This window comes from Synchiropus splendidus, chromosome 5 (assembly GCF_027744825.2).
Source record: "Synchiropus splendidus isolate RoL2022-P1 chromosome 5, RoL_Sspl_1.0, whole genome shotgun sequence".
NCBI lineage: Eukaryota > Metazoa > Chordata > Actinopteri > Syngnathiformes > Callionymidae > Synchiropus > Synchiropus splendidus.
In genome coordinates, this window is record NC_071338.1 from 17,685,292 (window position 1) to 17,710,018 (window position 24,727).

General features: G+C 41.3%; 1 protein-coding gene across 3 annotated transcripts in view; it reads left to right on the plus strand.

Moving 5' to 3' along the window:
* Positions 1–851: 851 nt before the first annotated feature.
* LOC128759679 (ephrin type-A receptor 6-like) overlaps positions 852–24,727 on the plus strand; it is a 44,155-nt gene continuing 20,279 nt past the window's right edge. For all 3 annotated transcript variants that reach the window (XM_053866825.1, XM_053866826.1, XM_053866828.1), the window contains exons 1-7: positions 852–1,358; positions 7,632–7,696; positions 13,800–13,928; positions 14,494–14,643; positions 14,839–15,000; positions 15,067–15,295; positions 23,947–24,102. In XM_053866825.1, coding sequence (XP_053722800.1) covers positions 1,280–1,358; positions 7,632–7,696; positions 13,800–13,928; positions 14,494–14,643; positions 14,839–15,000; positions 15,067–15,295; positions 23,947–24,102 — 970 coding nt within the window. In that variant the 5' untranslated portion in view covers positions 852–1,279. The remainder of the gene's footprint in view (positions 1,359–7,631; positions 7,697–13,799; positions 13,929–14,493; positions 14,644–14,838; positions 15,001–15,066; positions 15,296–23,946; positions 24,103–24,727) is intronic.

Consider the following 24,727-nt stretch of genomic DNA (forward strand, 5'->3'; position numbering starts at 1 on the left):
CACAATTAATTGCACTTTAATGGTATGAGAATATTTTCCATAAGAAGCCACATTTTTCAAATTAAATAATTTTGGTATATTACTGAATCAAATAATGGACCCATACATACATTTAAACAACAAAATATTCTTTATTTTGCATGAGTTTGACAATAGAAAATACAAGTTTTTATATAACTTTATTTGAACTAAAACTCTTTTAATGTCTTGAAAATATTTGTATAAGAATTTATAATTTATAAGATTTTCATGTATTTCATTCATTTTTTTTTTTGTTTTTGTTTTTGTTTTTGTTTTTTTTGTTACATGGTGTTACTTGAGAGAAATGCCATGCAACACAACCAAAACATGTGAGCTATCTTTGGATCACCATTGATACAAGCCAGTGAAATTTCTCCACTAGCTGCCTCTCCCCCTAGAGATGGGGTGAGATTTACTGGAAGCTTTCACGTACCTGTGTGAACCATGTGTAAACCGCTTTGCTAACAATGGGCAATGCACGAAGCAATCAATCAAGGCAAGACACAATGGTTTGTGTCTTGCCAATTTAGAATGTCCATGGCCTTTCTTCATCAATACATGTACCGAAAGCAGAAAATAGCCAATGAAATAGTTCTTGTTACTTCATAAACCTGACTGCCTTGTGTTAAAGGTTGAAACACATTCATTTAGACTACGGTTCCAAACCTTAGAATGTGCATCACAAAGTTCACCACTTGCCATGTTGCGCGAATCTCATCGCTGACGTTGAGCAGAAAACAGCTTTTCTGCTCTGCGAGAGCGTCACAAAGAGGCAGAGGAGGAGAGAGAGATGCAGGGGGAGTCAGAGCGGGGAATGGGGGGCAGTCGTGCAGAGACACAGTCAGGGATGCTCTGACGGAAAGTGATGCGGAAAGTCCGGAGTCCTTTTTTTTCACCTGCTCCTACTTTCAACTCTCTTCCTGCTCGTTTGCTGAACTTCTTTTCAAGCTGGCATTAATGGGGTGCGCGATTGCGTGAAAATGCGCCCAAGCAGTGCGCAATCCGGGTTTCTTTTTTGAACTTGCTCCAGCTGAGGTCGCGGCGCGTCTGTGCGCAATGGTTGGTGTTGTGAAACGACGCATACTTCGCGACCGTGGAGCGGATCGAGATGCTTAGCTGAAATCAAATAAACTCGACTGGATGTGACGCTGACCTTCGCGGACAAGACTTTCATGAGACCTGTGTTTTCTTATTCGAGGGGGTTTATTTCGGAGTGCGAGCGGCGCCTGAGTTGAGAGCGCAACCTTTCGACTCAACAATGCGCTCCGGAGGGAAATACTGTTTCATTTTGTTGCTGGTCAAGAACATCCTGTCCGACCCGGGGACCAGCAACCAAGGTGAGACTAATCTCACATCGCCGATTTGTGCAAACCCTGTGCATGAGCGCGCGTCATCAAGAAACAGTGTTCAGAGTTATGCAACTATCCATCTTTATTCGGTTCTCACTGCGCTACTAAAGCTACCTGCTTTATTGAATTAGATGGTCGCACTGTCAGATCGGCTTTTATTTGGATTTCAACAATTCAATATCAAAGTCCATATCTGTATTAATACAGCCTTTATTTCGTTTATTGTACTCCAAGGGAGAGACAGGCACTTTGATTTCTTAATATTGCACTCATTTATGGCGTCCCAAACTGCAGAACTCTGATCATCTTTGGAAGAAACTGTCTCCATAATACAGTTGAATTTCAATATGGAGCACTCTTTGCTTCCATCCTACCTTCCTTCTGAGACTATAAAATGACAATATTGTATTGTAATTTTAACTCCCATTAGTTCAATGTATCACTCTGGAAATAAAGATTGAACTTTCACATTTAAAAGAGTGTTTTCAAATCTAGGAAAAAATGTTTCAATGCGGCACCAATGAAAACTGTTTTTTATTTAAATAAAAAAAAAAAAAGTCGTGCAAAGCAGCTACAAGGCAACTAGGATACACGGTGGGAATGATGATCATTATTTTCTTGAATTAGTTCAAGATTTCATTAAAGCCCTAAAAGAAGACACATTGTCTCCGAGCTTCCATAATCGGTTAACTAAATGTGGATGAAAAATGCAACACACCGAGCTGTTTTCTCGCCTCATGATGTGTGTTTGGATTTAGGGAATGCTGAAGAGGTTGTTGGAGGTAATTGGAAAGTTTTAATGTCTCTTCTTTGAGGCTTTTCTGCGGTGCCTGACTGTTCATTTTCCATCATAAGTAATAATGGCTCTGCTTAATGGGCCTTGATTGGTTGCTGCGGGACCATTGTAACACAAAGAGCGTGATTTTGGTTTGAGTGAAATAGGTTTTGGAGCCTATTTTGGAAGTGAGACACACAGCAGTAGGTGGAGGTGGTACTGGATGTCTTACTGATGTTCCAGGATTCCTCTTACGGAGAGCTATACCGATAGGCTTCTAGGCATTGTTTTGAAAATAAGAATGAATTCCCTCTGCTTCAGGAGGTAAAAGTATGCCGAAATACCAAACTCCAATATGTTTTTCCTTTCGCTGATGATGCCATATTTTGGTCTGCTCCTTCCTCTGGGCCAATGTTATTCGAGAATGGCAGCAGGGTGTCAGTTCAAACACACATCATAACATGAATCTGTGTCCATTTGAACGTCTCGCTAAATTTGATTTTGTTTGTTACATTTCACATTTGACGCTTTTCCTTCTATACAACTTTAATTTTAATGACTTGCGACTTGCTATTTGCAGCTCGTGTTCGCCATCAGACCTTTGCATTGAGCAGTGAAACGGCTACATGCTGCGCTTCTGACAGCTCTATTATGGGACACTTTTCATTCAAAACAAACATTTTATATTTTCCAAAGTTTGTTTATGATGATTGTCTTCATGTCATAATGTCATTTGACATTATTATTGTTTTTTTTATGCAACACAGCTCAACATTATGTACCATTGCATCGAACTATTTTATCATTTTATTATTTTATTTATTTTCCCTCTTGACTTTAAGCCTGTTTCTGGAAATAAATTATTAAATAAATTGTTTGTGCATGTTTAAGTTCCAAATAAATAATAAATAGACTGACTGTTTTAGCTTCAACAGCTGACGTTTTTACAAGATCCCATCTCTTCAGTACTAGTTCCAGCAACAGCAACTACGTTCATTTCAAGAACAGACTTCAGGGTTGTTCATGTGTGAGTGTCCTGTACTTTGTGTGCCTGGATCCTGGAGTGGAGAGCAGAATCAGTCGTTCCATCTACGACTCTGTCAAACCATTGTGTGCTCAACTCCAGAGAGGCTCAGCATCTATGCATGTGTATCAAGCGTCAACCATTCATTCAGCATTGCCTGATTTCAAAGTTATGGCTGAGAGGGAGCTCTCCACAGGTGTGTTCCAGGCAGCCGTCTGAGTGGAGCGTGTGTCTAGTGATTTTTCAATTGTTTTCTGATGAATACATATCATTGCCATTAACAGAACAGTAGGGCTGGTTAAATCCCACGGAGGCTTCATCTATATCTGTAGACCACTGTGGTAATCAGACCCATAGTTTGTTGAATTGCATAGTTTAAAGAACTTTTTTTCAGCCTGCAATTGGGATTAATTCATTGGAAATATCAAAAGTGCGCATTGAAATTTGCTTTTATTTAAGTCTGAGAGCAGACCATGACCGCGTCAGACGAATTACGGAAGATGTTGTGACGTGGTGCTCCAGCTCCTAAAACGGAGTGCACAGTGCGATGGGCTCAGCATCCTGGTCCGCTGTGTGTTTGAATAAATGTCAGCCTCTGCACTGCCACACAGTCCGGCCTTGTCCGGCTTTTCTATTTTTGATGATTTCACTCCGAGTGGCTATTCCCAGGAGCTGGTGTTGTGCAAGAAACATCTTTATTCCATGTCAGTTTCGCTTAACATATGAGAGTTTGGCACTTAAAATGCATCCCCTGACAAACACAGCATCAGCGTGTCGCATGGGTAAATGTTTCCAATAATATTATCTGTGCTTGACATCTTTTACCGCGCACATTTATAAGGTCATTCTCCATGGATATATAGCGTTCAGGATGCAGACTTTCAAAGCAGACAGAAGCCTTTTTTTCCCAAGGAAAATGTCAAAGTCGTCCACAGTTGATGTGCCTTTGTGTCGGTGTTCTCGCTGCTCCCTCAGGCTCCTTCACTGTCTACGGTGGCTTGTAAGTGAGGGGAAACACTTGGATCCTCTGAAACGCAACAACGTGAGGAGTTTAAAATATGGTGTGGATGACTCATTTAGTCGGCGGCTAAATTATTGACTACATGTCCTTGAGCAGAGATTTGGACTTATATTTGTTCACGTTCGACAACAATTATAGACATTACGTTACTGCATGTTTGTCATTTTTTTATTTCAAATTAGACTTTGCACAGAAGTCAAATGACAGAATTGTTGGCATTGCATTAAAACAAGAACATGTCCGTTAGTGACCCTTGACCTTGGAGCATGGCTGCATAGTATTAACATGTGATTGCAGGGGTGTTTGGTTCTCATTTGATCATCCAGAAGAAGCTTGGAAGCGCAGAACCAATGCTTCACCACATTGAGTAGAGACAACTAAGGTAGTTATGGCCGGTAGTGAGGATGCAACCCTATTGTGTCGGGCATCTGGAGGTCAAGGGACAGACCCTTGACTCTATGGAGAGTTCAGGTCTCTTGGTTACCATGGAAACGTAGGAAAAGTAAGTTGTGGACAGGTATATATATATATTTTTTTTTTAGTACCGCCACGAAGTTATTTCTAGCATCTGTTCGGCAGGTCGTTTTGTACTTGCATTCGCTTGTGTGGCTTCTTTTTTCTTTCTTTTTTTTATGTGTAATAAATTTATCATGTGAGAGTAAAAAAGTGCACCACTAAGGCTCTATCGGTGCACACATTGATAGCTTTTGTGTTTTTGGGGATGGGGTTACAGCATACTCACAATACTATAAAAGTTCAGTATTTATAATCATTTATTGATTACAACATAGTCCAATATTTGAGAGTCTGTCAGCAGCAGCGTGTGTTGAGGCAAATACGGTCCACTGAATTAAAATGACAGTAATGGTTAACGCACAAAATATATGGCCGAATTTCAATGTTGTGTTAGGTTTTAATCATTACAATTTCAAAGACTCAACTAACTCACTCTAAATCACGTGCTGATCACCGATCAGGGTCAAGTCAGACGACTCCTTTGCCTCTCTCCATCAAGTAAAACCAACACTGACTTGGAGTCTCAGTAAGAGTTAATGTCATTATTGAGAGTCGGTTCACCTCTAGCTTGAGTCCGTGGTGTTTCTCCCATGCAACCTTGGGTTTCTTCTAAACACTTTGGTTTCCTCGCACAATCTGAACACATGAATTATGATTCAAAATAGTGAGTGTGTTTCTTTGCCTGTATGTGTCCTGCCCCAGGCAGGTGACACCTGTTTTTTTTGTCCCCTCTGCTCTTCCAATCAGATGGGATAGGCTTATTTCTTAAGCAAGTAAGAGATAAGGGAAGAAAATGGATGTCTCACCAAACTTTGAATGTTAAACAAGACAGAATGCAGAAATAAAAGCATGGTTAATGTTGCAGGTGTATTGTACATACGCATCAACAATCAAGCAAGGATAGAAACAATAGTTAGAATTTGACTTTCATCTGGGAGCCAGTAAAGGAGGCGGCCTGAGAATGAGGGATCAAAGGAAGAAAAGAAAAGCTCACTGAATGCACACTCTTCACTGCGTAGCCAAATGGCCAAGATTCTGGGTTGCCACTGCGGCACACCGATCAGATGATGGAGGCCCAACCTGACACACACCTGAGGCAAGATTGTCAAACTTACAAACTTCTGACGTCCATTCTGCAGAAGCCTCTTGAGAAAACTACACTGTGAGGCGTGTGACGGTGGAGCCGGTACAAATGTGAACAGCGCCGCAGCTGTGTCCCAGAACCAGCTGAAAATTGCAAATCGCTCGGCTTCCCCCCCAAAATTTTTGCGTGGTATAATTGTCGCTGGTTATGCACTGTGTTTATGAAGTTAGCGGCTCATCATGAGTACACACTCCCCTCTCCTCCCTCCCCCTTGCTCGCTGACCTGCTATGATTGCTTCTGTAGTTATTGCAGTCACTTTCAGTCAGCTGAAGCTTATATTGCGTGCGTCTCAGCTGAGGTGACAACAGCGTCTCCTGTCTCCAGTGATAGCAGCAATATTGGTGCCAGTGTACCCACACGCTGCAGAGACATTTGTTCCTATGTTCTGAGAAATATGGGTCGTGAGCTTTGCTACAGCCATTAGCAGACAAGCTAGCGTGGCTAGTAAAGATTCCCTCGATTGAAACGCCAATTTGTGTCTATGTACGTGACCTTTTTTCACGATCAATGTTCTATCAATTCTTTCAGGTTTCCCCTTGCTGCATAAACATTAGGCTTTCTTAGACCTAGTTTTTGGTGAAACATCCACATCAGTCTTTCACGCGAGCTCGCACTGACCTCCCTCAGAACAGCAGCAAGGATGTCTTATTCTAATTCACTCATTAGTTAGCCTCAGGGGACCAAGGCAAACGAACTCTCTGTAAATACCAAAGAGGCTCTTTCAGTCTCCGGAGTTGATCTTTCGTTTATTGGTTCTCCAGACCTTATTACCTGGGCCCGAATTTGGCAAACTTGCCCCCGTGCAAGAGTGACGGGTCGACTGAAGACGCGACTCGGTGACCGTCCACGTCAGTGGAAGTGGTTTTATTGAGAGATCGTAATTAACTGCCTGTGTGGAGACAGAGGAAATTGTACATTTATCATAACAAATTGACTCCCGAGACCCAGCGAGCACCTGATTCTCTCCAACATGACGATACTTGGGTATTCATTTTGTAGTGTCACAATTTTGTTAAGCCACTTGTGAAGGAATCTGTGATAATGAAGAGGTCAGCGGGGGTTAGGCATAGATAGGCCGCAGATATATATATGAAATATCAAACATGTAAGCAGCTTCTTGCTTGTCATTTCCTTATGATAATGATAACAGTGTCACCTTTTACAATGGTCTATGTTTTAGTGTTTACTGGTGGAGGAAACTTGTGGAAGAAAAAAAACAATTTCACATTCTTTATCCACGTGTTCAAGCCATGACCTTCCCAACTTTGTCTCCAAACATCTCCACTGTAGCCATTATGTCCGACATAGCCAGTCAACTCGGCCTTCTGTTACCAACAACATTGTGGCAGCTGTCAAACTCTAAATGTCCTAACTGCGAATTAAGTCATCTTTTCTTGAAAAGATGTTTCTGTGTTTGAATTTATTTTACCCCAAATGCTGTAGTTTTTTTTTTTTTTATTTCCAGTCTTCATTTTAAGTCTTTTACTTTTGCAACACAAATCTTCCAAATAATGGAGGGCAGATCTTTGTCCCGCCGGACATTTTTTTCTGAGAGCTGTTATTTCATAGATGGTTGAATCTCATAAAAAGCATCACAGCTTTGTCTGCTCAGCATTGACAGCTTGATAAGCATTGTCCGTTCACCGGCTTTTTGTCGCTTCCATCTCTTTCAAATTCACCGTGCTCACTCCTGTCAGTCCATTTCGCTCATGTGTTGCCTGGTCACTGAAAACTTCAGCGGCTCCATTTTAGCTGACATTCTCCTCACCTTTCTCCACAGTGACTCTGTTGGACACCACTGCAGTGCTGGGCGAGCTGGATTGGAAGACGTTTCCTGTTAATGGGGTGAGAGATAATAGTGTCTGAAAATATAGTGTGTTGTCTCAGTGAAATCCTTTCCATTCAATAATGTGACAGTGTCCGGCCTTCTAGCTCACGTGGCTGCTATGAATGTATTTATAAATGTACGCAGATAATTACTTAAAAAAAACAATTTACATCTATTATGTGTTTAAAAACATTAAAAGGCCATCTGATAATTTGATAACAGCATTTAACAAACCAATTTAGATCTTTCCCTACAAATTATAACAGCAGATGCACAAATAAACTACTTTAGAAGAGTAAACCACAGGTAGATAAAAGGGAGGAATTGAAAAGCTCTGCAGTAGCGGAACTTCAAATTGCATTAAATTCTGCCTGCGGCGGTGTTCAAAATACGTTTCATCAAAGGCCAGGATTACGATGCGCGCTCAGGAAATGTAAGCCATTGTTTTGTGAGGAGTTGGTTTTTGGGGTTTTAACTTGATCAAATTGATGGTTATTTGTAACCTGAGAGGGAGGTGAGTAAAGTCCAGCCCGGTGTCCACATGTGGCCTTTTGCCTGTGTCTGTGTGGCTCTCATGAGCAAAACTTCAAAGGACATTGTAGGTTCATTAGTTTTCAAAATCTGATTCATTTTTAGGTCTTTATTATCAGGGTTCTGAATGGGAAGGAGTAAGAAAGGCGACCACAAGTGGGTTACAAAAGCAAGGTTTATTTCTCTACTATATGGTAGAGCAAATACAAAAGGCACGCAGCCCACAGTCCAAAACGAGTGTCACCAACACAGAGTACATGAATTAGATTATAACTTAGGAGAGCACTCAGACGCAGGGCAAAAACTGGGCAACCAGGAAATAAAGACAGGTAGATACATTCACTGGCAACAACGATTAGCACACCACATTGTTGAAATCCTCATGATCTGCTGCAAACTCCAGCTGCTCCTTGAGGGAGTGCAGGTCTATGCTAACAACGAAGGAACCAGGACAAAATAAAATCGCTGTCATTATTTCCCTTCTCACATTCTAAATTGGATCCTACGAATGGATGATGCTAATTTTTAATAGTCATATTTGGCCAGCAAACATGAAAAACTTGGTTTATAACTTGGAAAAAATGTCCCTTTATATTTATATATACTGTTTTAACCATACTTTCCAAGACATTCACCACTTGGGAAAAATTTAGGAGTTATACTGTATAACTCCTAAATATTCAAACATTTTTTATTCTGTATAACAGATACTCTTTTTAGCATATTTTGCTATGTCATTATTACACCTTCCTATTTTATATTATATGCTATTTTAAATCTAAGTCACATTTATTATTCTTTTTCTCTGCTGTCATTTGGCCTGAAGGCCCTCACACGAGTCACAATAATGTGGACGTGCAAGGAATTTTATTGCCTCCCCTGATCTAAGATGTCGATGTGATCAGATTTATTTTTGTATTTTTTTCTTTTCTTTTCTATTATTGCATTTTGGGCGGATTTTTTTGTGCACTCTTCCTGTCTTACTTTCACACCTGGTGGAAAGTAAGAAAGGGTAAAGCAGGTAGGTGAGAATGGCGATGGGCTCACTGGGGTGAAAAAGCTGAGGAGTTGACCAGATTCCAGAATAAACAGGGATGAACAGGGTGTTGTGTGGTACTGCATAATGATGAGAAATTTTCCTTTTGAGCAAGATCAACTAAACTAGTTACATATTTGATGTTGTAAATCTTCTGCTACTCGAATTACACAAGCATTAAATGAGAATATTGATAAATATATTTTTATAATTCCAAATCCCAACAAATATAATGGTGGTGTTCAACAACCACAGTAAGCACAATAAGTAAATTCATTTTACTGTGAAGTGTATTTCCGACTTGACCAAGCCTGCAGGGAGCGAGTTGTAAATTTAATTACACAAACATTTCATGTGGGAATCTACAACTGCCAACCAATACTTGGGGTTATTTTCATGGCGCAGGGGCTTGTTCTGGCAGGGAAATGAAAAACGGACTGTTTGTGTTTTCTGGCTATTATTAAGTCTGTAATGAATCCTCTGGAGCGAAGCCAGCGAAGACAAGCCCAACAGTGACAGACAACCAGGTTTGGAACAGACTCACCTGCCATGAGAACGGACGGACCGGTTTTATATTTGTATTTGTTTTGTTATTTTTTGCAAGAGAGTTTTTATATGTGGAAATGGCCCACAACAAAACCTGACACAGCCACATCAGATCAATAATGAATTACTTGTTCATAAAAGTAATTATGTTTTTATGACACTTCTCCTCCTCCCAGCAGGGACACATGACAAATTGTGCTGCCATTTCCTAAATTTGAGTTTGCAACTGTAAACACTCTCATTACAACAATATTAATTGACCATGTGTTTAATATTCTGGAAGAATGGCCATAGTTCAGGTTCATTTCATGGCTGATGTGTTATGGCCAGGCCAATTTAGTCGGCCATTGTGATGGAGAATGTGACCTCATTTTAAGCACATATATTACAAACATTGCACTTTGACTAGATCACCACTGTAGATACAGGCCTATCCTGCTTCAAACACCTTTGAGAAATTGAATGTAAAATGGTGTAACAGTGGCATATATTTGGTTTAGTGGCTACAAACAACCACCCGACTAGTGACTCAGTTTCTCATGTAACAATGACTTCGGAGCTGCTAGTTTAACATCTAAAGATTGTGCTGTAGTGCAGCCATTAGTTTTCTCACTCACACCAAATTATCTGTTAAATGAAAGCGCCCCCTGTAGGAAATCTTATCATCTTCTCGGTGGCTCAGTAGCGCGCATCAATTGACAGTCATTGCCTGCTGAGCTTAGATTAATAATGAATGCAATACACTGAATTCTCTGAATCTATCGCAATTCGTAGGAAAGAAAGAGAGTGTATTAGCATCATGTAACTAAAAGTCAGCCTGAGTTTGGGGTGCAACTGGGTCAAAAAAAAATATGACTCTTAATGTTACTCATAATAATAAATCCAAACAAAGGAATAGCTCCATTGGTCAAACCAACAGGGAAAAACAAGTGTCCAAGAACAAACACGGGAGACTGGTGCAGGCTGGCGCTCACACACTCATCGTGTGTTCACACGTTCAAATAAAAACAACAACAAAAAGTGCTGGCAACGCCAGGAGGTTCAGAGGTTCGGGTTCTTCACTATGACAAGTGGAAGGAATCGTACAGCCGATCCCGGTCAAGAGACGTGAGCGTCTGGCGACTGTGAGTGTGGGTTTGATTTGTTGTTCAACTTCTGCTGAAGAGCGCCAGACCCTGAGGATAAACAAAGAGAAGACAGGAAACTGAACAACCAAAATAAAATGTGAACCAGACTATGTCCGTTGCCTGTGTCCTTGTGTGCTCTGGTGGCCTGTTGGGACTGTGTAAGGAGTTGGCTGATGAGTAGAATCATCGGAATATCGTGCGTGAAGGAAACCAAGTGGAGAATAAAGTTATGCTTGGAACATATGAGTTGGAAGAAGTTCCTGCCTGTAGAAGTACAGACAGGAAAGGGAATTGAGTGGGGATTATTTTGAAGGGAAAGTAGGGAACAATGCTCAGGATCTAGAAGCTAGAAGTTAAAGGGGTTGTGGTAAATATAGTCAGTGCTTCCTGCTTATGGTAGAATGGAGGAAGAGAAAGAGGAGTTTTTTGCAAAGTAGATGAGGTATTCACAGATATTTCTACCAGAGGAAGATCATAGTGATGAAGTTGACTTAAATGGCCACGTAGGTAAATAGAACAGAGGATGAGGAAGTCTTCGAAGTGTGTTCGAGGGAGTGTTTCTAGCCAGCATCTGCTGGTGATGAGTCGAGTGAGGTTAGTGACTAGGAAGAGGGTGGCAGTGAAGACTGCCCAGGATTAAATGGCAAGATGTGCATAGGTCTTGGTGACGGAGGCTGGCTTGGTGTGGGTGAGGTGACCAGTCTTGAATGACATTCAGAAGACGTGTACCGTCACATAAACACATGCTTCCTTGAAATGCCTTCACGTGCATCAGACAAAGAAGAAACTAAAACGATCTGTTCACTGGTTGGTGCATTCTAAGAACCAAGGCAGTAAATGACTCAAATATCATTTGGTTTTGGTTGGGTTCACGAGCTCCAAGAGATTTGGTATTCCTGCCTCAGTCTAATGACCTGGTGCTTAATGGGCCCAGCGATTAGCAGGTGCATTTCTGCTGCGGCTCATCTTTCAAATGCAGAAGCTTTACGTTCATTTATTTATTCCTTCTGCGCTGAACCGTGCCACATCCCAGGAGGGCATTTTGGAACTCGGAGGCTCATAGAGTAACAAATCACCATTGTTTTTACTGTTTGCATGCATAATGGGAATGCAATTACTTACAGCTGATCCTGGAAATCCTGCTGCTTAAAAAAAAAAAAAGACTATTCATCTGTTTTTAAGGCCTGGAAGCACACTGGGCTTCATTAAAACAAGATCCTGAAAAGTGACTCTTGGTTTAAGATATTAATCTTCCATGACTGTCCATTGATTGCGCTGACTTTGACCTCAAAGAAAACTTTCTGAGTCACTGGTGTTTGTTGACAAAGGAGCATAGTGCCGCTGCATTACAATCGTGAGCAAAAAGACGCATTCTCCAAGGCAAGGCATGCAGTTTGGATGTCAACAAAGTAGTGAGTTCTAGTAATAGGTCAGCCAAAGGCCATATACGGACAGATTCAAATGAGGTTAGTAGGTTAGAATTGTTTGGGAGAGTCTCCTCCCAGGTGACCGGGATGTCCCATCGGGCTAGATCTTTGAGACCCATCAACGTTCTTCCTTGATGTGAAGGCAGAGTGGACCCAATTTTGGTCACTTTTATTCACAATCCTGTTCTAAAAAAAAAAATTAAAAGCTTGCCTTGATGACTAAACAAGACTCCAAGGTAGTTGAATCCCTACACGAGGAGAATCTCCTTTCCATCCTGGAATGAACATCCCACCAAAACCATGGTTTCTGAGACCTGATACTCCCCCTGACACAAGACTTTGACTGGAAAACACTGACATAAAACATATATATTTAAGCTTAGGAAAACATGACTATGTACAGTGACATGCAAGAATGAAACAGCAGTAATTCTGTAATGGTGTTACAGAGTTTGGGCCAGTCACAAAAATGTTTTGCGTAATTCACATGAGGCTGTCTTATCTTTGAAAGCACTGGAGATTACTTTCAGAATCTTATCAAAATCGCATGCCTTGCTTGCGGAATGATTCTCTTGGGTCAGAGCAAATGATTTGGACCAGAGGTATTTATATTTACTTTGCAAATCGAGGCTTTTTCATTTCAACAGACACCATAAATAACAACTTCCCTGAATAGAAAATCAATTTAAGACAGTCGAATAAAATGCTGTTTTCCAGGCTCTGTTTTCCAGGATGCCAGGGTCACTGCAACTGGGGTGTTTTTTGGCTCCTATGGGTGAAAGGTTGGGACACCCTGGAGAAGTCACTGGTCCATGGCAGAGCACAGAGACAAACGATTTACAGACAAACTAGTGTCACTTGATAACTTGGACCCCAGCAAACTAAAACAAAAAGCCCAAATTATTGCCAAACGTCACGTTGTTTATTGATGGAATCAATTTCTGTAGCATTGGCTCTTCTTACTTTTTTATTCATCTTATTCATCATTCACCTCCTGCTTTTCTGACTCTTCTGATATTCTTTATATTTAATAATGATGTCTGCGATGATGATCCCTGACATCCGGGGGGTTTGGAACATTTTGGTCTTACATGCTGCTCGGCTGTCTGAAAATGTCGCCACCAAGACTTGAAACCAGCTGAGCTCAGAAGTCGGCAGAAAGACATTCTGTCAATAAACGTTCGGGCTTTTGAAGCTCTGATCATTGCTGGGTTAAAGAAGCACAGACAAACGCGTCAGGCTGATGTGCTGCTTGAAAAGATTAGAGAAGCCCACTATGTGTCTTTCAAACATCGTGCAAATGAAGATGCACCACTTTTATTTTTACGTCATTTGTAATGACGTAAAAATAATGAAGCATATTTCACCATGTTTTAAGGTGGATTGTGTGATCATGTGTTGCTGTACATTACTGAATACATAGATTTTAATGCACACATTCTTTTGTTGTCAGTGGGATGCCATCACAGAGATGGACGAACAGAACAGACCAATCCACACCTTCCAAGTCTGTCACGTGATGGAGCCGAATCAGAACAACTGGCTACGATCTGGGTGGATCCAACGTCAGGCTGCGCAGAGGGTCTGCACTCACTCATGACCTTAAATGTCCCTTAAAATTCCTCTGCTTAGATGTCAGCTGCTGCGCTGAAAGTAGGGGCTCCAAAGTCAAGTGTGTCCTTTGTCCATTTGGTTGATTTCACACTGGAAGAACACCTTTTACTCATTCCTTTGTGTTTCATTCCCTCAGAAATTGCCCCAGTCATCACAAGGAAGAAAAAAAAAGGGGGTGGGTGGCGGTGGCGTTGGGGGTAGAAGTCATTCAGAAGTGTAACATATTATATCAGAATAAGAGATACAGTTGTTTAACAACTAAAGCTCTTAAAAGGTGAGAATATATATATATATATATATATATATATATATATATATATATATATATATATATATATATATATATATATGTATATATAAAATACTCTAATGATTTTAGAGTTCTTTTTTTTCTAAACTCTAAACTCTTTTTCTAAACTCAAATGAAGCAATAAAAGTTGCCACAATGATCCTGCTAATCCTGAGCTCTGGCCAAAATATCCAGCGTGTTATTTATTTATACTCATTCTTTATCTGTTTCTATTCTCACCCAGGTGTATGTGGAGCTGCGTTTCACACTGAGAGACTGCAACTCTATTCCATGGGTGTCTGGAACCTGCAAGGAAACGTTCAACCTCTTCTACCTGCAGACAGATGACCCACTTCCTGCAGGGACAAGGTTTCGCCCCACTGATTACGCCAAGGTTGGTGTCTGAACTCCACGATGTCCTCTGCAGTGGAGACCAACTTGCTTAGCCCATTATTTTTCAACCTTTTTTATAAGCCATGACACACTTGGTTTATTGAAAAAAATACACATCACAATAGGGCGTCAGGTCGTCCCTCAGGTTCAATGTGCTACCCAATCATTACATTAAAGATGTAAACTGTCTTTTAAGGTTGACACCATTGCAGCCGATGAGAGTTTTACCCAGACGGATCTTGGAGATCGTGTTCTTCGTCTAAACACGGAGGTCAGGGAGGTGGGGCCGGTGTCAAAGCGCGGCTTCTACTTGGCTTTCCAGGATGTGGGCGCTTGTATCGCTCTGGTGTCAGTAAAGGTCAGTAAAACATTGTGACTTTCTTCTTTTTTCTAGAAAGCCGGGGTTTAGACATTCTTTTTTCAGGTGTTCTTTAAACGCTGCCCTTCAACTGTTCGGAACTTGGCATTATTTCCTGAGACTGTCCCCCACACGGACTCGTCCTCGCTAGTGGAAGTGAGGGGAGCCTGCGTGGAGAATGCCGAAGAGAGAGAAACACCCAAACTCTACTGCGGCGCTGATGGAGACTGGCTGGTGCCGCTGGGTCACTGCGTCTGTAGCATCGGACACGAGGAGATGGATGGATACTGCCGAGGTGAGCGCAGCTTTCACTGAGTTTGTGCGTGTGAGGAAGATGATGTCGCCGCAGCATCGACACATCTCAGTTAACTGGACTGTGATTTCCCGCCCCCTGTCCCAGTCCTGTCCGATTCTTTTCATCAGCATCTCAAATCATCTCTTCCGAGCCCCGTCCCTTTCTCCTCTATACACTCCGCTTGCTCTCCTACTTTCTCCTTTCAAATACCTCTCAATGGGAAACAAGTGCGTCACCCAATGTTATGACACCTTAAAGTCATTATTTTGTCGTGCATGAGTACTTCTATGGGATTAGTTCATTATGTTGTTCAAATTAGAAAGTTAATTTGAAAGTACTTTCCCAAAGTGTTTAATGCAGAGAAACCTTTGTACGCTGGCTCTGGGACACTATTCAAATCTGTCCTGTGGAGGAGCGGTTTGTGATGAACCATGTCAGTGTAATCAGAAAGCATGTATTCATGGTGATTTCATATCACCATGTAGTGATCGTCTAAAATAAATATATGACCAACATTATATACTGCAGCACTGTACACTACAGATTATCAAAACAGCCCCCTCAGTGCCAGTGCATGGTTCAAAGGGACACCTTCAAGTGCTGACTTGTGGCAGGTCAAAGAGGCTCTCTCCTCTCTGCTTTGACTTGCAACACGAAACCTCAGACCAACTACTCTTCCTGTTATAATGCATGAAATTCCATATTCCTCATCAGCATTGTGCATCTTTGAAAGACAAAATATGTTTTGCAGTGGTGAGACACATGTATCAGGTCATCTATCATTCACCCTGACTGTGAAACTAGATACATGAGGAAATTGCAGTTAACCTCCATGCACTTATGCATGAAAAAGATAATTTCATTTGTGATAAAAAAATAAATCACAGCTTTAATATGTCACTTTTATTGAAAACCACTGTGCAATATTATTATTATCTGATGCATCTTTATCATGTGTTATTAGATACTACGCTGATTTCCTAGACTTTATTAACATAGCTGACGTTTTGGGCCTGCAAAAATATTTGTTCACCTAACAGGACTCAGCTACGCTGCACATTTATGTCCATCTCGCATTCACAATTTCAGCGATGTTGTTAAACACCGCTGAGGCCTGTCAGAAGCGATGAAGAGTCCTCAAAGTAAGCCGAGCGCGTGTCCTACATTTACCCTCCGAGTGTAAGCCATTTACAATGCCATTTAGATTTAAGAAGAAATTGTATTTCAAGAAAATAATCAGAGCATTCTTTAAAATAGATAGAAATATTGACATCAAATGGCAAAAATGAAAAAAACACCTGTGTTTTTTCCACATCAATATTTGGATTTGAGCCTGGTTGAAGCCCAAAAACTTCTTATCAATTATCATATTATCATCTATTGAGAATCAACCTTATCTAAATATTGACATTTTCTTTCTAATTTAATATGTCCTCTTGTTCAGTTCGATCAACGCTGTCGGATTTTCAATTGCTATACAAATGTGAACCAGTATAGTGATTGTTACTCATAAAGGTTTATTAAGTCCAACGGTGATACGATGAAGACTTATCTCCCTTCTTAGAATTGATGTCAACACCTGTGACACAGTATTCTGGGCATACACTGAGCAAGGGGGTTTGGTGGAACTGATATTTAGCTGAATATTCAGGTGTAATCATCAGTTCAGAGGGCGAGCGATCCGTTGTTGCAGCACACTGTAGGGCAGATTTAGAGGAGCACTGCGTACAGGGGGTTGAGCACATTGCAAGTAGTTGCATGAAGTTTAGGCGTGAACTTGCAGTGACTTCTGCTTTCTCCTCGTTTTCATTTTGGAACACTGCTTCAAAGGGTAGTGTGATCAAAGCTGTCTGAGAGGCAGCATGGGGAAAGAGCAAAAAAAAAAAAAGAAGCTGAGATAGAGAGAGAGAGTAAAGGGAGAACCCCAGCAAACCCAAATATGAGCACAGCTTCACTCCAGCACGTCTGTCTCTCCCTCCCAGCAAACAAAGACATCAGCACTTATCAAACCCTGCTTTCCAGCCCAATAGCATTCCGCCAGACTGTTTTGACATCTTCATTGAGTGCTTTATTATTTCATTCCTTTCATTCAGCGCGTCAGCCACAAGAGGATTATTCACAGATAGCGGACGATTTTATCTTGACCTAGATAAGGCAACATCAGAGTGTTAATGCTATTTGTTCCACATCCTCTCATTACACCATCATTTTCAAACGGAGACACTAAGCTGCGGGGGAACTAATAGGGATGTCTATTGGAATTTGAATTGAGTCAGAACAAAGATACAAGCGAGATCAAAAAAGACGGTAGCCGGCGGTGTAACGAGAGATCGCCCCGTCTTGTAATCATACACTTTACAGTGTTGATGTCAACACTGAGTTTTATTGAAGAAGAAATCTATCGGAGTCATCCACCGTCAATCACCGGCAGCAACCCTCTCCATGTAGCGATTTATCAAGCCGCTACAGCTGGTCGGACAGTGGGCGAATCAATGGATGCACTTGAGCCACACGGAGCGTCTCCCTCTGTCCATCAGGGGACCGTGTTTATGCCGACCTTTGCCGCAGCTCAACGCCGGCATCAATCATTCTCTGTGAACCTCTGATCTGCATTTCAAAGCTGAGGGTAAATGTGGTCTCAAACTCCCATCTGTTTCTGACAACATAAAGCCAAAGAAGACTTCTCGCCTCCGCAAACAGCGCAGGATCTTAACAGACAGGTCACCTTCCTGCGAGCGTCAAGGTGGCTCCGGCTGGATCATCTGAATATTTGCAGTTCAAATGTGGTGTTTCGTTTGCTGTGGTTGGGCACGTGGAGCGGAGAGTCAGGGCTCATGTTGGACGGAGAATGTTGGAGGCAAAAGAAGGAGATGGTCATTGAGGATAGGTGTGACTGGGGAGGATGCACAGGAAAGGCTAAAGTGGAGGAGAAATGATTTGCTGTGGCAGCTCCTGTCAGGAAATGAGCTGTTAGTTTTCCATTTTCAGCGACATCTTGATGGTGGCTCGTAAACTAATCAGTCACTGGAGGTTTGGTTTGTTGGTTCTGCAGTATTCATGTATGCGACAACAGCAGTTGAGGTCAGGCTAAATTTGAAATGCTCAGGTATTGATTTGATGTAATTTTTTTTTACCTTAATGAACTTCATAATTCGCAGGTACAGAGGTAATATCCTCCTTAAGCCTCATTACATCTCCGACCTGCTGCAATTACTCTACGCTCATGTTTTAATCGTCACCTTAACAAGAAGAAATACTAGCTGTTATGAGACGTTATGACATCATGAACCATTGAAACTGCCAAAGTGAGCCATGATGTGCATGTCTCTGACACACTCTATACACTATAGCTCTATGCTGAAGCTCCGTTTCCGACTCATTCTACTCTTGTCTGAAGCGCGAGTTTTCTTCTCTGACCCAGAAGCATGTTTGTGAATCCCAGGATGGTAGTGAAGGTACTGCCTCCCTCACTTCTGATTGGCTAGAAGGCCTCTCCTCCCCTAACCTTAACTGAATTGAGTTATTTTGGTGAGGAACTGGCAAGTATTCTGAAAAGATTTGCCTCCGCTCAGCTGCTTACCTCAGTTGTTCAGCTCCGGTGAGATGATGGCTCAGCTATTTCAACCCATCCTCACTCCGATGGCGTAATATACTGAGAGAGGACTTTTGTGTACCATGCAGTACTGACAAAAAAAGGCATCATCTGGTGAGGAAGGCGCTACCTTCCACTATTATCCAGTGTTTGTCGCCAAACACTGTGTGCACAGCAGAGCTAACAGAGCTAACGGCTTAACAGCAAACGCAATGTTTCATTTCAAAATGTTATTGACACTTGGTGCATCATGCTTGCCTCATTGAATAATAGTTGGCTTAAAACTAAACGTGGCACTCAATAAATGTTTTCTCCAAAATGAAAACACTTGAGTTAGTTCTTTTATGAAGCAATCTGACCGAATTTTTGACTAAATTTGTTATTTTTTTCTATATACTCTCTCCAAAACACGGTGATTTTGACCTTCTGTGATCAAAATGGATCTAATACAAGGGTGGTCAAAAGCTGCTAAACTGGTTCAATAACCAGACATTGCAGTTTGATCTTCTTCTTTTTAAAATGGTTTAGTTGGCATTTTCCCCTTACCCTTTTCAGAAAGGCTATTGAGTGTTTCGGTGCGCTTAAATCATGTTAAATTGACTATGTTGAGGAAAGCAAACAGTCATGTCTTGACTGATATTGTATAAGTTCCATGTTTATTGAATGGTATCTTTTATGTTGCAAAAATGCTCTTTATCAGTGTTTTTGTATCACTTTCATTATGTTAACATTCTTTCTTGCATCAGAAAAAATCTGCTCTTTGTCCAAAATGTTTTCCCGTTTTAGGGCTGTTTTACACTCATAAGAAAACCATGATGCCATATTGTTCACCACACAACTCATATCTTTCACACAATCTCATTCTCTTTGTTATTATCTTCAGAAAAAGCCTGAATGATAATGCAGAGTTTCATGGTTGACAGGGGACATTTGACCTCCAAACTGGAAACAAACCAAAAAATAATAATAAAATCACTACTGTCATTATCCAAAGAAGTGTAAAGATGTGTATAGAAGTGTGATGGAAGTGAATCATGTGGAAGAAGTAAACATACACACAGAAACTATGTACAAAATGCGCACTAATGTCTGAAAATACGTGTATTTATTTGCTGGCTGAGGAGCTCTGCTAGTCTTGCAACACGATTGCATCGTCCACAAGCAAGAATGTCCTCCATGATGAAGTCAAAGAACATCCACGGAGATAATCATGTGATTGCGGTGCTGGCTATTTTCAACCTTTCTCTTTTTCAGTAGGAATAGTTGCATTGGTATTATAATTGCTTTCTGAAGGTGATCTTTGCCGTTTGTAGGAGATAGCAGGGAGCAGCTGGAAATTCCAATAATTCGGTGTGTTTGTTGCCTTTGGCAGCAGCTCAGCCAAGACAGAAAGTAATATTCAAGTGAACAGGGAGCCAAAAAATTGGACGCCGGGTGACAAATCACCTGCTTCATTAGAAACACAGCTTGTGCTTCATTTTCCAGAGGGTTTTCTTCCGGTCACCGTGCGGGGACTTCGATCATATATACTCAGCTATCATTTTCACTGTTCATATTGTTCTTTGAGACCGTTTTTGGTCCTTAACAATGGAGAACAGGGTTGTACTTTTTTTTTAATAAATAAAGAATTGAGGACGTTGAAATGATGCAATCTAGAAAGTAAACTGTCAAATCAAATATGCTCTTGAGGGTTTGTTTTTATTGGGGTTGTTTAACTGAACATGATCATTTATCCCCACATTGTCATAGAAGTTGGTTCATTTTTTTTAATTCGATTGCTACTTCTGAATGTAACAAGATGAGAGAGGAAAATGACAATGCCTTCAAAGCCGACATGCATCCAAGAAACAGAAACAATTAAATTAGCTATACTTTTCAAATTATTTTTTCTCAAAGACAGACAGAACAAACAACAACAACATAAACCCCTTGGTGAACTTAAAAGAAACCCTAATGTAGTGTGAATATGATTAGATATTATTCTTTTTTCTCCATATGTTCTTTACATGCAGTGAGTTGTGAATATCTGGGAGAAAAGCAAGCACAAATGTAAATTTTATGTAAAGGAATGGTCATATTGGATAAATATAAGTCATGTAAAGAAGTATGACAAAGTGAAATTGTTCCAAAACACTGCAGATATTGCAGTCAAAAGTTCAATTTTTACCCTTTTTCATTCTTAACATAATAAAACTTGGCAAACGCTGGAGCCATTTTCACATTTTTACCGGTCGTCATCTCATATAGCTGTTTCATATTCCTGTTTTCTGTCATGACTGATCCAAATAAAACCCACCTTGACCCATCTGTTTCTTCACTTGGTGCCATCACTAAAGTGACTGGGTTTCCAATTGACAGCCAGTTGCTGTTGCCGGCTGATGTCTTTAGTTGTCAAAGCTGAAGTGCAGCATGTCTGTGGGCCCTGGCTGTCGTGGCGCAGGGATGGAAATGAGAAAGGTATTTTCTGTCCCAGGTCTGCCAAGCATACTAATGATTTGGAAGCCTCGCAGGGGATTTCAACATGTACATGCGACTCTGCTCGAGTTTAAAAAGCAGCTTCTGGGCTTCGCGCTGGAGGTTTTCATGCAGCATTTGGTTTGTAATGATGTATCTCTCCAACAAGTCCTCAAAGTTGATCCAGTATAAGTTGCTCATGTAATTATCAGTTGCTTTACGATTGTTTGAGGTTGGGTTGTGGCTTTGCAGAAACCCCTCGCAACTGTGTTGAGGAGAATATTGAGGCATTTTCAGGATGCGATCTCTGCAGACTGTTCTTCAGCTGAACTGAGCTTCCTCCCAGTTGATGAGCCTCACAAGGGAGGCGTTCAGGATGCATTCTGATAAGATGCCGGCGCCACCTCAGATGACTCCTCTGCGGAGAAGTAGTACCTTTACTCTGAGTCTCTCCCTGATGACCAAGCTGCTCAGCATAGCAAAGCTCCCTGGAGCAGCACTTCATTATCTACCTGAGGCTTGTGATCTTAGCTGAGTGTGAAGGGACGGGTACATGGAGAGCTTTGTATTCCTGCGCTTCTTTCTGAGAGGCCTCAAATTAAACTCAGCGCTGATTGCCTTCCTATCTCAAAAGCCATCCTTCCTGCTCAACCTCATTTCTCAGTTAAGGTCCTCAGTGTCTTTGAAAGCAGCCATGTAAGGTGAAGTATCACTTTGACTGTTTCATGCTGATATTCACCACAGTTCACCGTTGTTATTCAGGCCGATGACAGCACTTTTTTAAGACTTGCGTTCGAAGGTGAGAGCTGGTGTCTTTATGTGAGGCGCAGACGTGCACTATTCATGCTTCTGCAGTATCAGAGACTTAACTGTTTTCCTTCACGTACTGTATGAACCATGATGGTGGAAATGTCATATGAGCTATGATCCAAAGATGATAATATCCATCTGTACCCACACATTATAAGATCAGTACGTCATAATGACATCACATCCTCTGGTTCAGTGGTTCTTAACCTTTTTGATCTCGGGGCCTACCTTTCTGGGAACAAACAGGTCTGGGGCCCATTCAAGTAATAGAACTGATTTGTCACTGTGATTCTGATTTCCAAAACCAAAACCTTGCGAAATGACATGAAACCATGTGATCAGTGCAAAGATATTTGCCATCAAATAGCCCAACCAGCAGCAGAACCAGGTGCAAGTCATGTTCATGAAATTTACCAAAGAAAAAAAGAAAAAGAAAAATACCCTTGATGCAAACTGTTGAGAAAATTGGAAAAACTGTATGTCATGAATACAATTCTGAATAAAATAAATATAATAAAACATCTAAATATCATAAAATATTTTCTCTTACGAAGATAAGTAGAGTGTAAATGAAAATTAATTTTAAAGCTGCTCCAACAGGTGAACAGTTTTTACTATTGGGGGCACCAACACTTCAACTTCTTAATAGTTGGTAAGTATCACAAGTTTGCATCTGTCAAGTCAATTCAATGACACACTACTGCCACCAAATGTGGCAAGTGTATTAAAAGTGAGCTTCTCACAGCCCAGATGAGGAAAACAAAAAACTTCCAGCGGCTCTCTAGGGGGCACTCCAACCATGGGCCTCAGCCCGATGGTTAAGAATCACCGCTCCAGTTAACCGTCTTTCACACTGCGCACTCTGTCTCGACACAAAGTGTGTTTGGCTCAAAAGTCCGAGATGTGAACACATCTCCGCACCTCGTCCGGGGAAGCTCTGTGGGGGGTGAGCTTCTCGCCTCAGGCGACTCAGCACTAGATGCCGGAAACTACGTGTACATTGCGACTCCACACAAACATGATAAATGCCGGGCAGTAGAGGTCTGATTGCTGTCCAGGCTTGGCAAACTCCCAGAACACTAAGGTGTGCTGCTGCAGCTGCAGTAGACTGGTGCTGGGCAACGGGAGCACAGAAGTCCAGGACTCGCCACGTGTGCAGGTGTTTGATAACTGATGTGTTTTCAGCTGTCTCCATGAGAAGAACAGTGAGGAGGAAAGAGGTTGATTTTTCTTAAGTCACTGAAGATTACCAGACTATTCATTGATCATTTCTGACAATGTTTAAGTTTTCGTGGTGAGGGAGAATAGAATTGCAGTTTACAATGAGCGTGCAACCAAACTATCTGGAGCCTTCTGTTTACATTGTCACCTTATTATACAATGGATTTCTTTTCTTATTATTATTGCTTTATTTGAAGAAAGAAAAAAGAGTTCGACATCTGTCTAAATGTGTTCTTGACCATTTATGCAGTATTAAAAATAATAATAATAACAATAAAAGCGTGACCACATTTGAAGTTTGGTGTTATTGGGCTTTGGCTAAGCATTTTAAATTTCATTCAGCTTCAGCTTCAGCCTCAAATTGTCAATTCAGTGCATCCCTACTCGCAACCACGTGGCTGTAATTCTGTGTTGAATGCGCCCTTTGAATAGGCAAAATTAGGAATCGTTTAGGTTAGCCTCTCTTTCTGTCTTCAGAGCTGAACATTGCCATGTTTTTTTTCTCATTCAGAATTGATGTGAATGAGTGGCTTTGAAGACCCTTGACAGACAAACACTTCTTCTCTGTCTGCAGCTTGTAAGCCCGGCTCCTTCAAGGCTTATGCTGGGAACACCAAATGCTCCAAGTGCCCTCCTCACAGCTCCAGCCACGACCAGGCCGCCACCATCTGTCACTGTGACAAAGGCTTTTATCGAGCCATCAAAGATCCTTCCTCCACTGCTTGTACAAGTTAGTAGAGTTTCTCCGAAAACATTTCCCACTGCAGGACTTATCATACTGTCGATTCCTGTGCATCCTGATTTGCATTATTTTCTTTCTCTCCTTTCCCTCCATCTGCTGTTGTTTTTTTTTCCCAACCACAGAATAGCGTTGCTTTACAAATCACTTCCTTAAACATTTGCATATAGCTGCCACATGCACAAGCAGAAGAATAGCAGGCTGCACCCATGACAGTGACCAAAGTGTGGTGAGATCAAATAGCATTCAGCATTCTTCACCAGAGGCTCCAGAGGTGCTCAAGCTCAAGCTCAAATCAAATATTCACATTTCTGGACGGTGAACACATCAAATGCGGGAAATTTCAATAGGGCAGGTTTTCGTGAAAAGTCCAACACCAACGCATCAACCCACACACAAGCGCTGATTAAAAATATGTTCACTTGGAGCTGTAGGGCTCAGAGCTGACCTCTGTGGCCGATCATACACATGCAGTATTGACCCATTCTCATGCAGAACGGTCACAGAAGCATCAGCAGAAATAGCTGCTAACGCTCAACTTTGCAGTAGTTCAAACTCATTCAGGCAGCTTCTACCTTTCTTGAAGTTTCAGAGTGAGATGTCTGCCGCAACTACA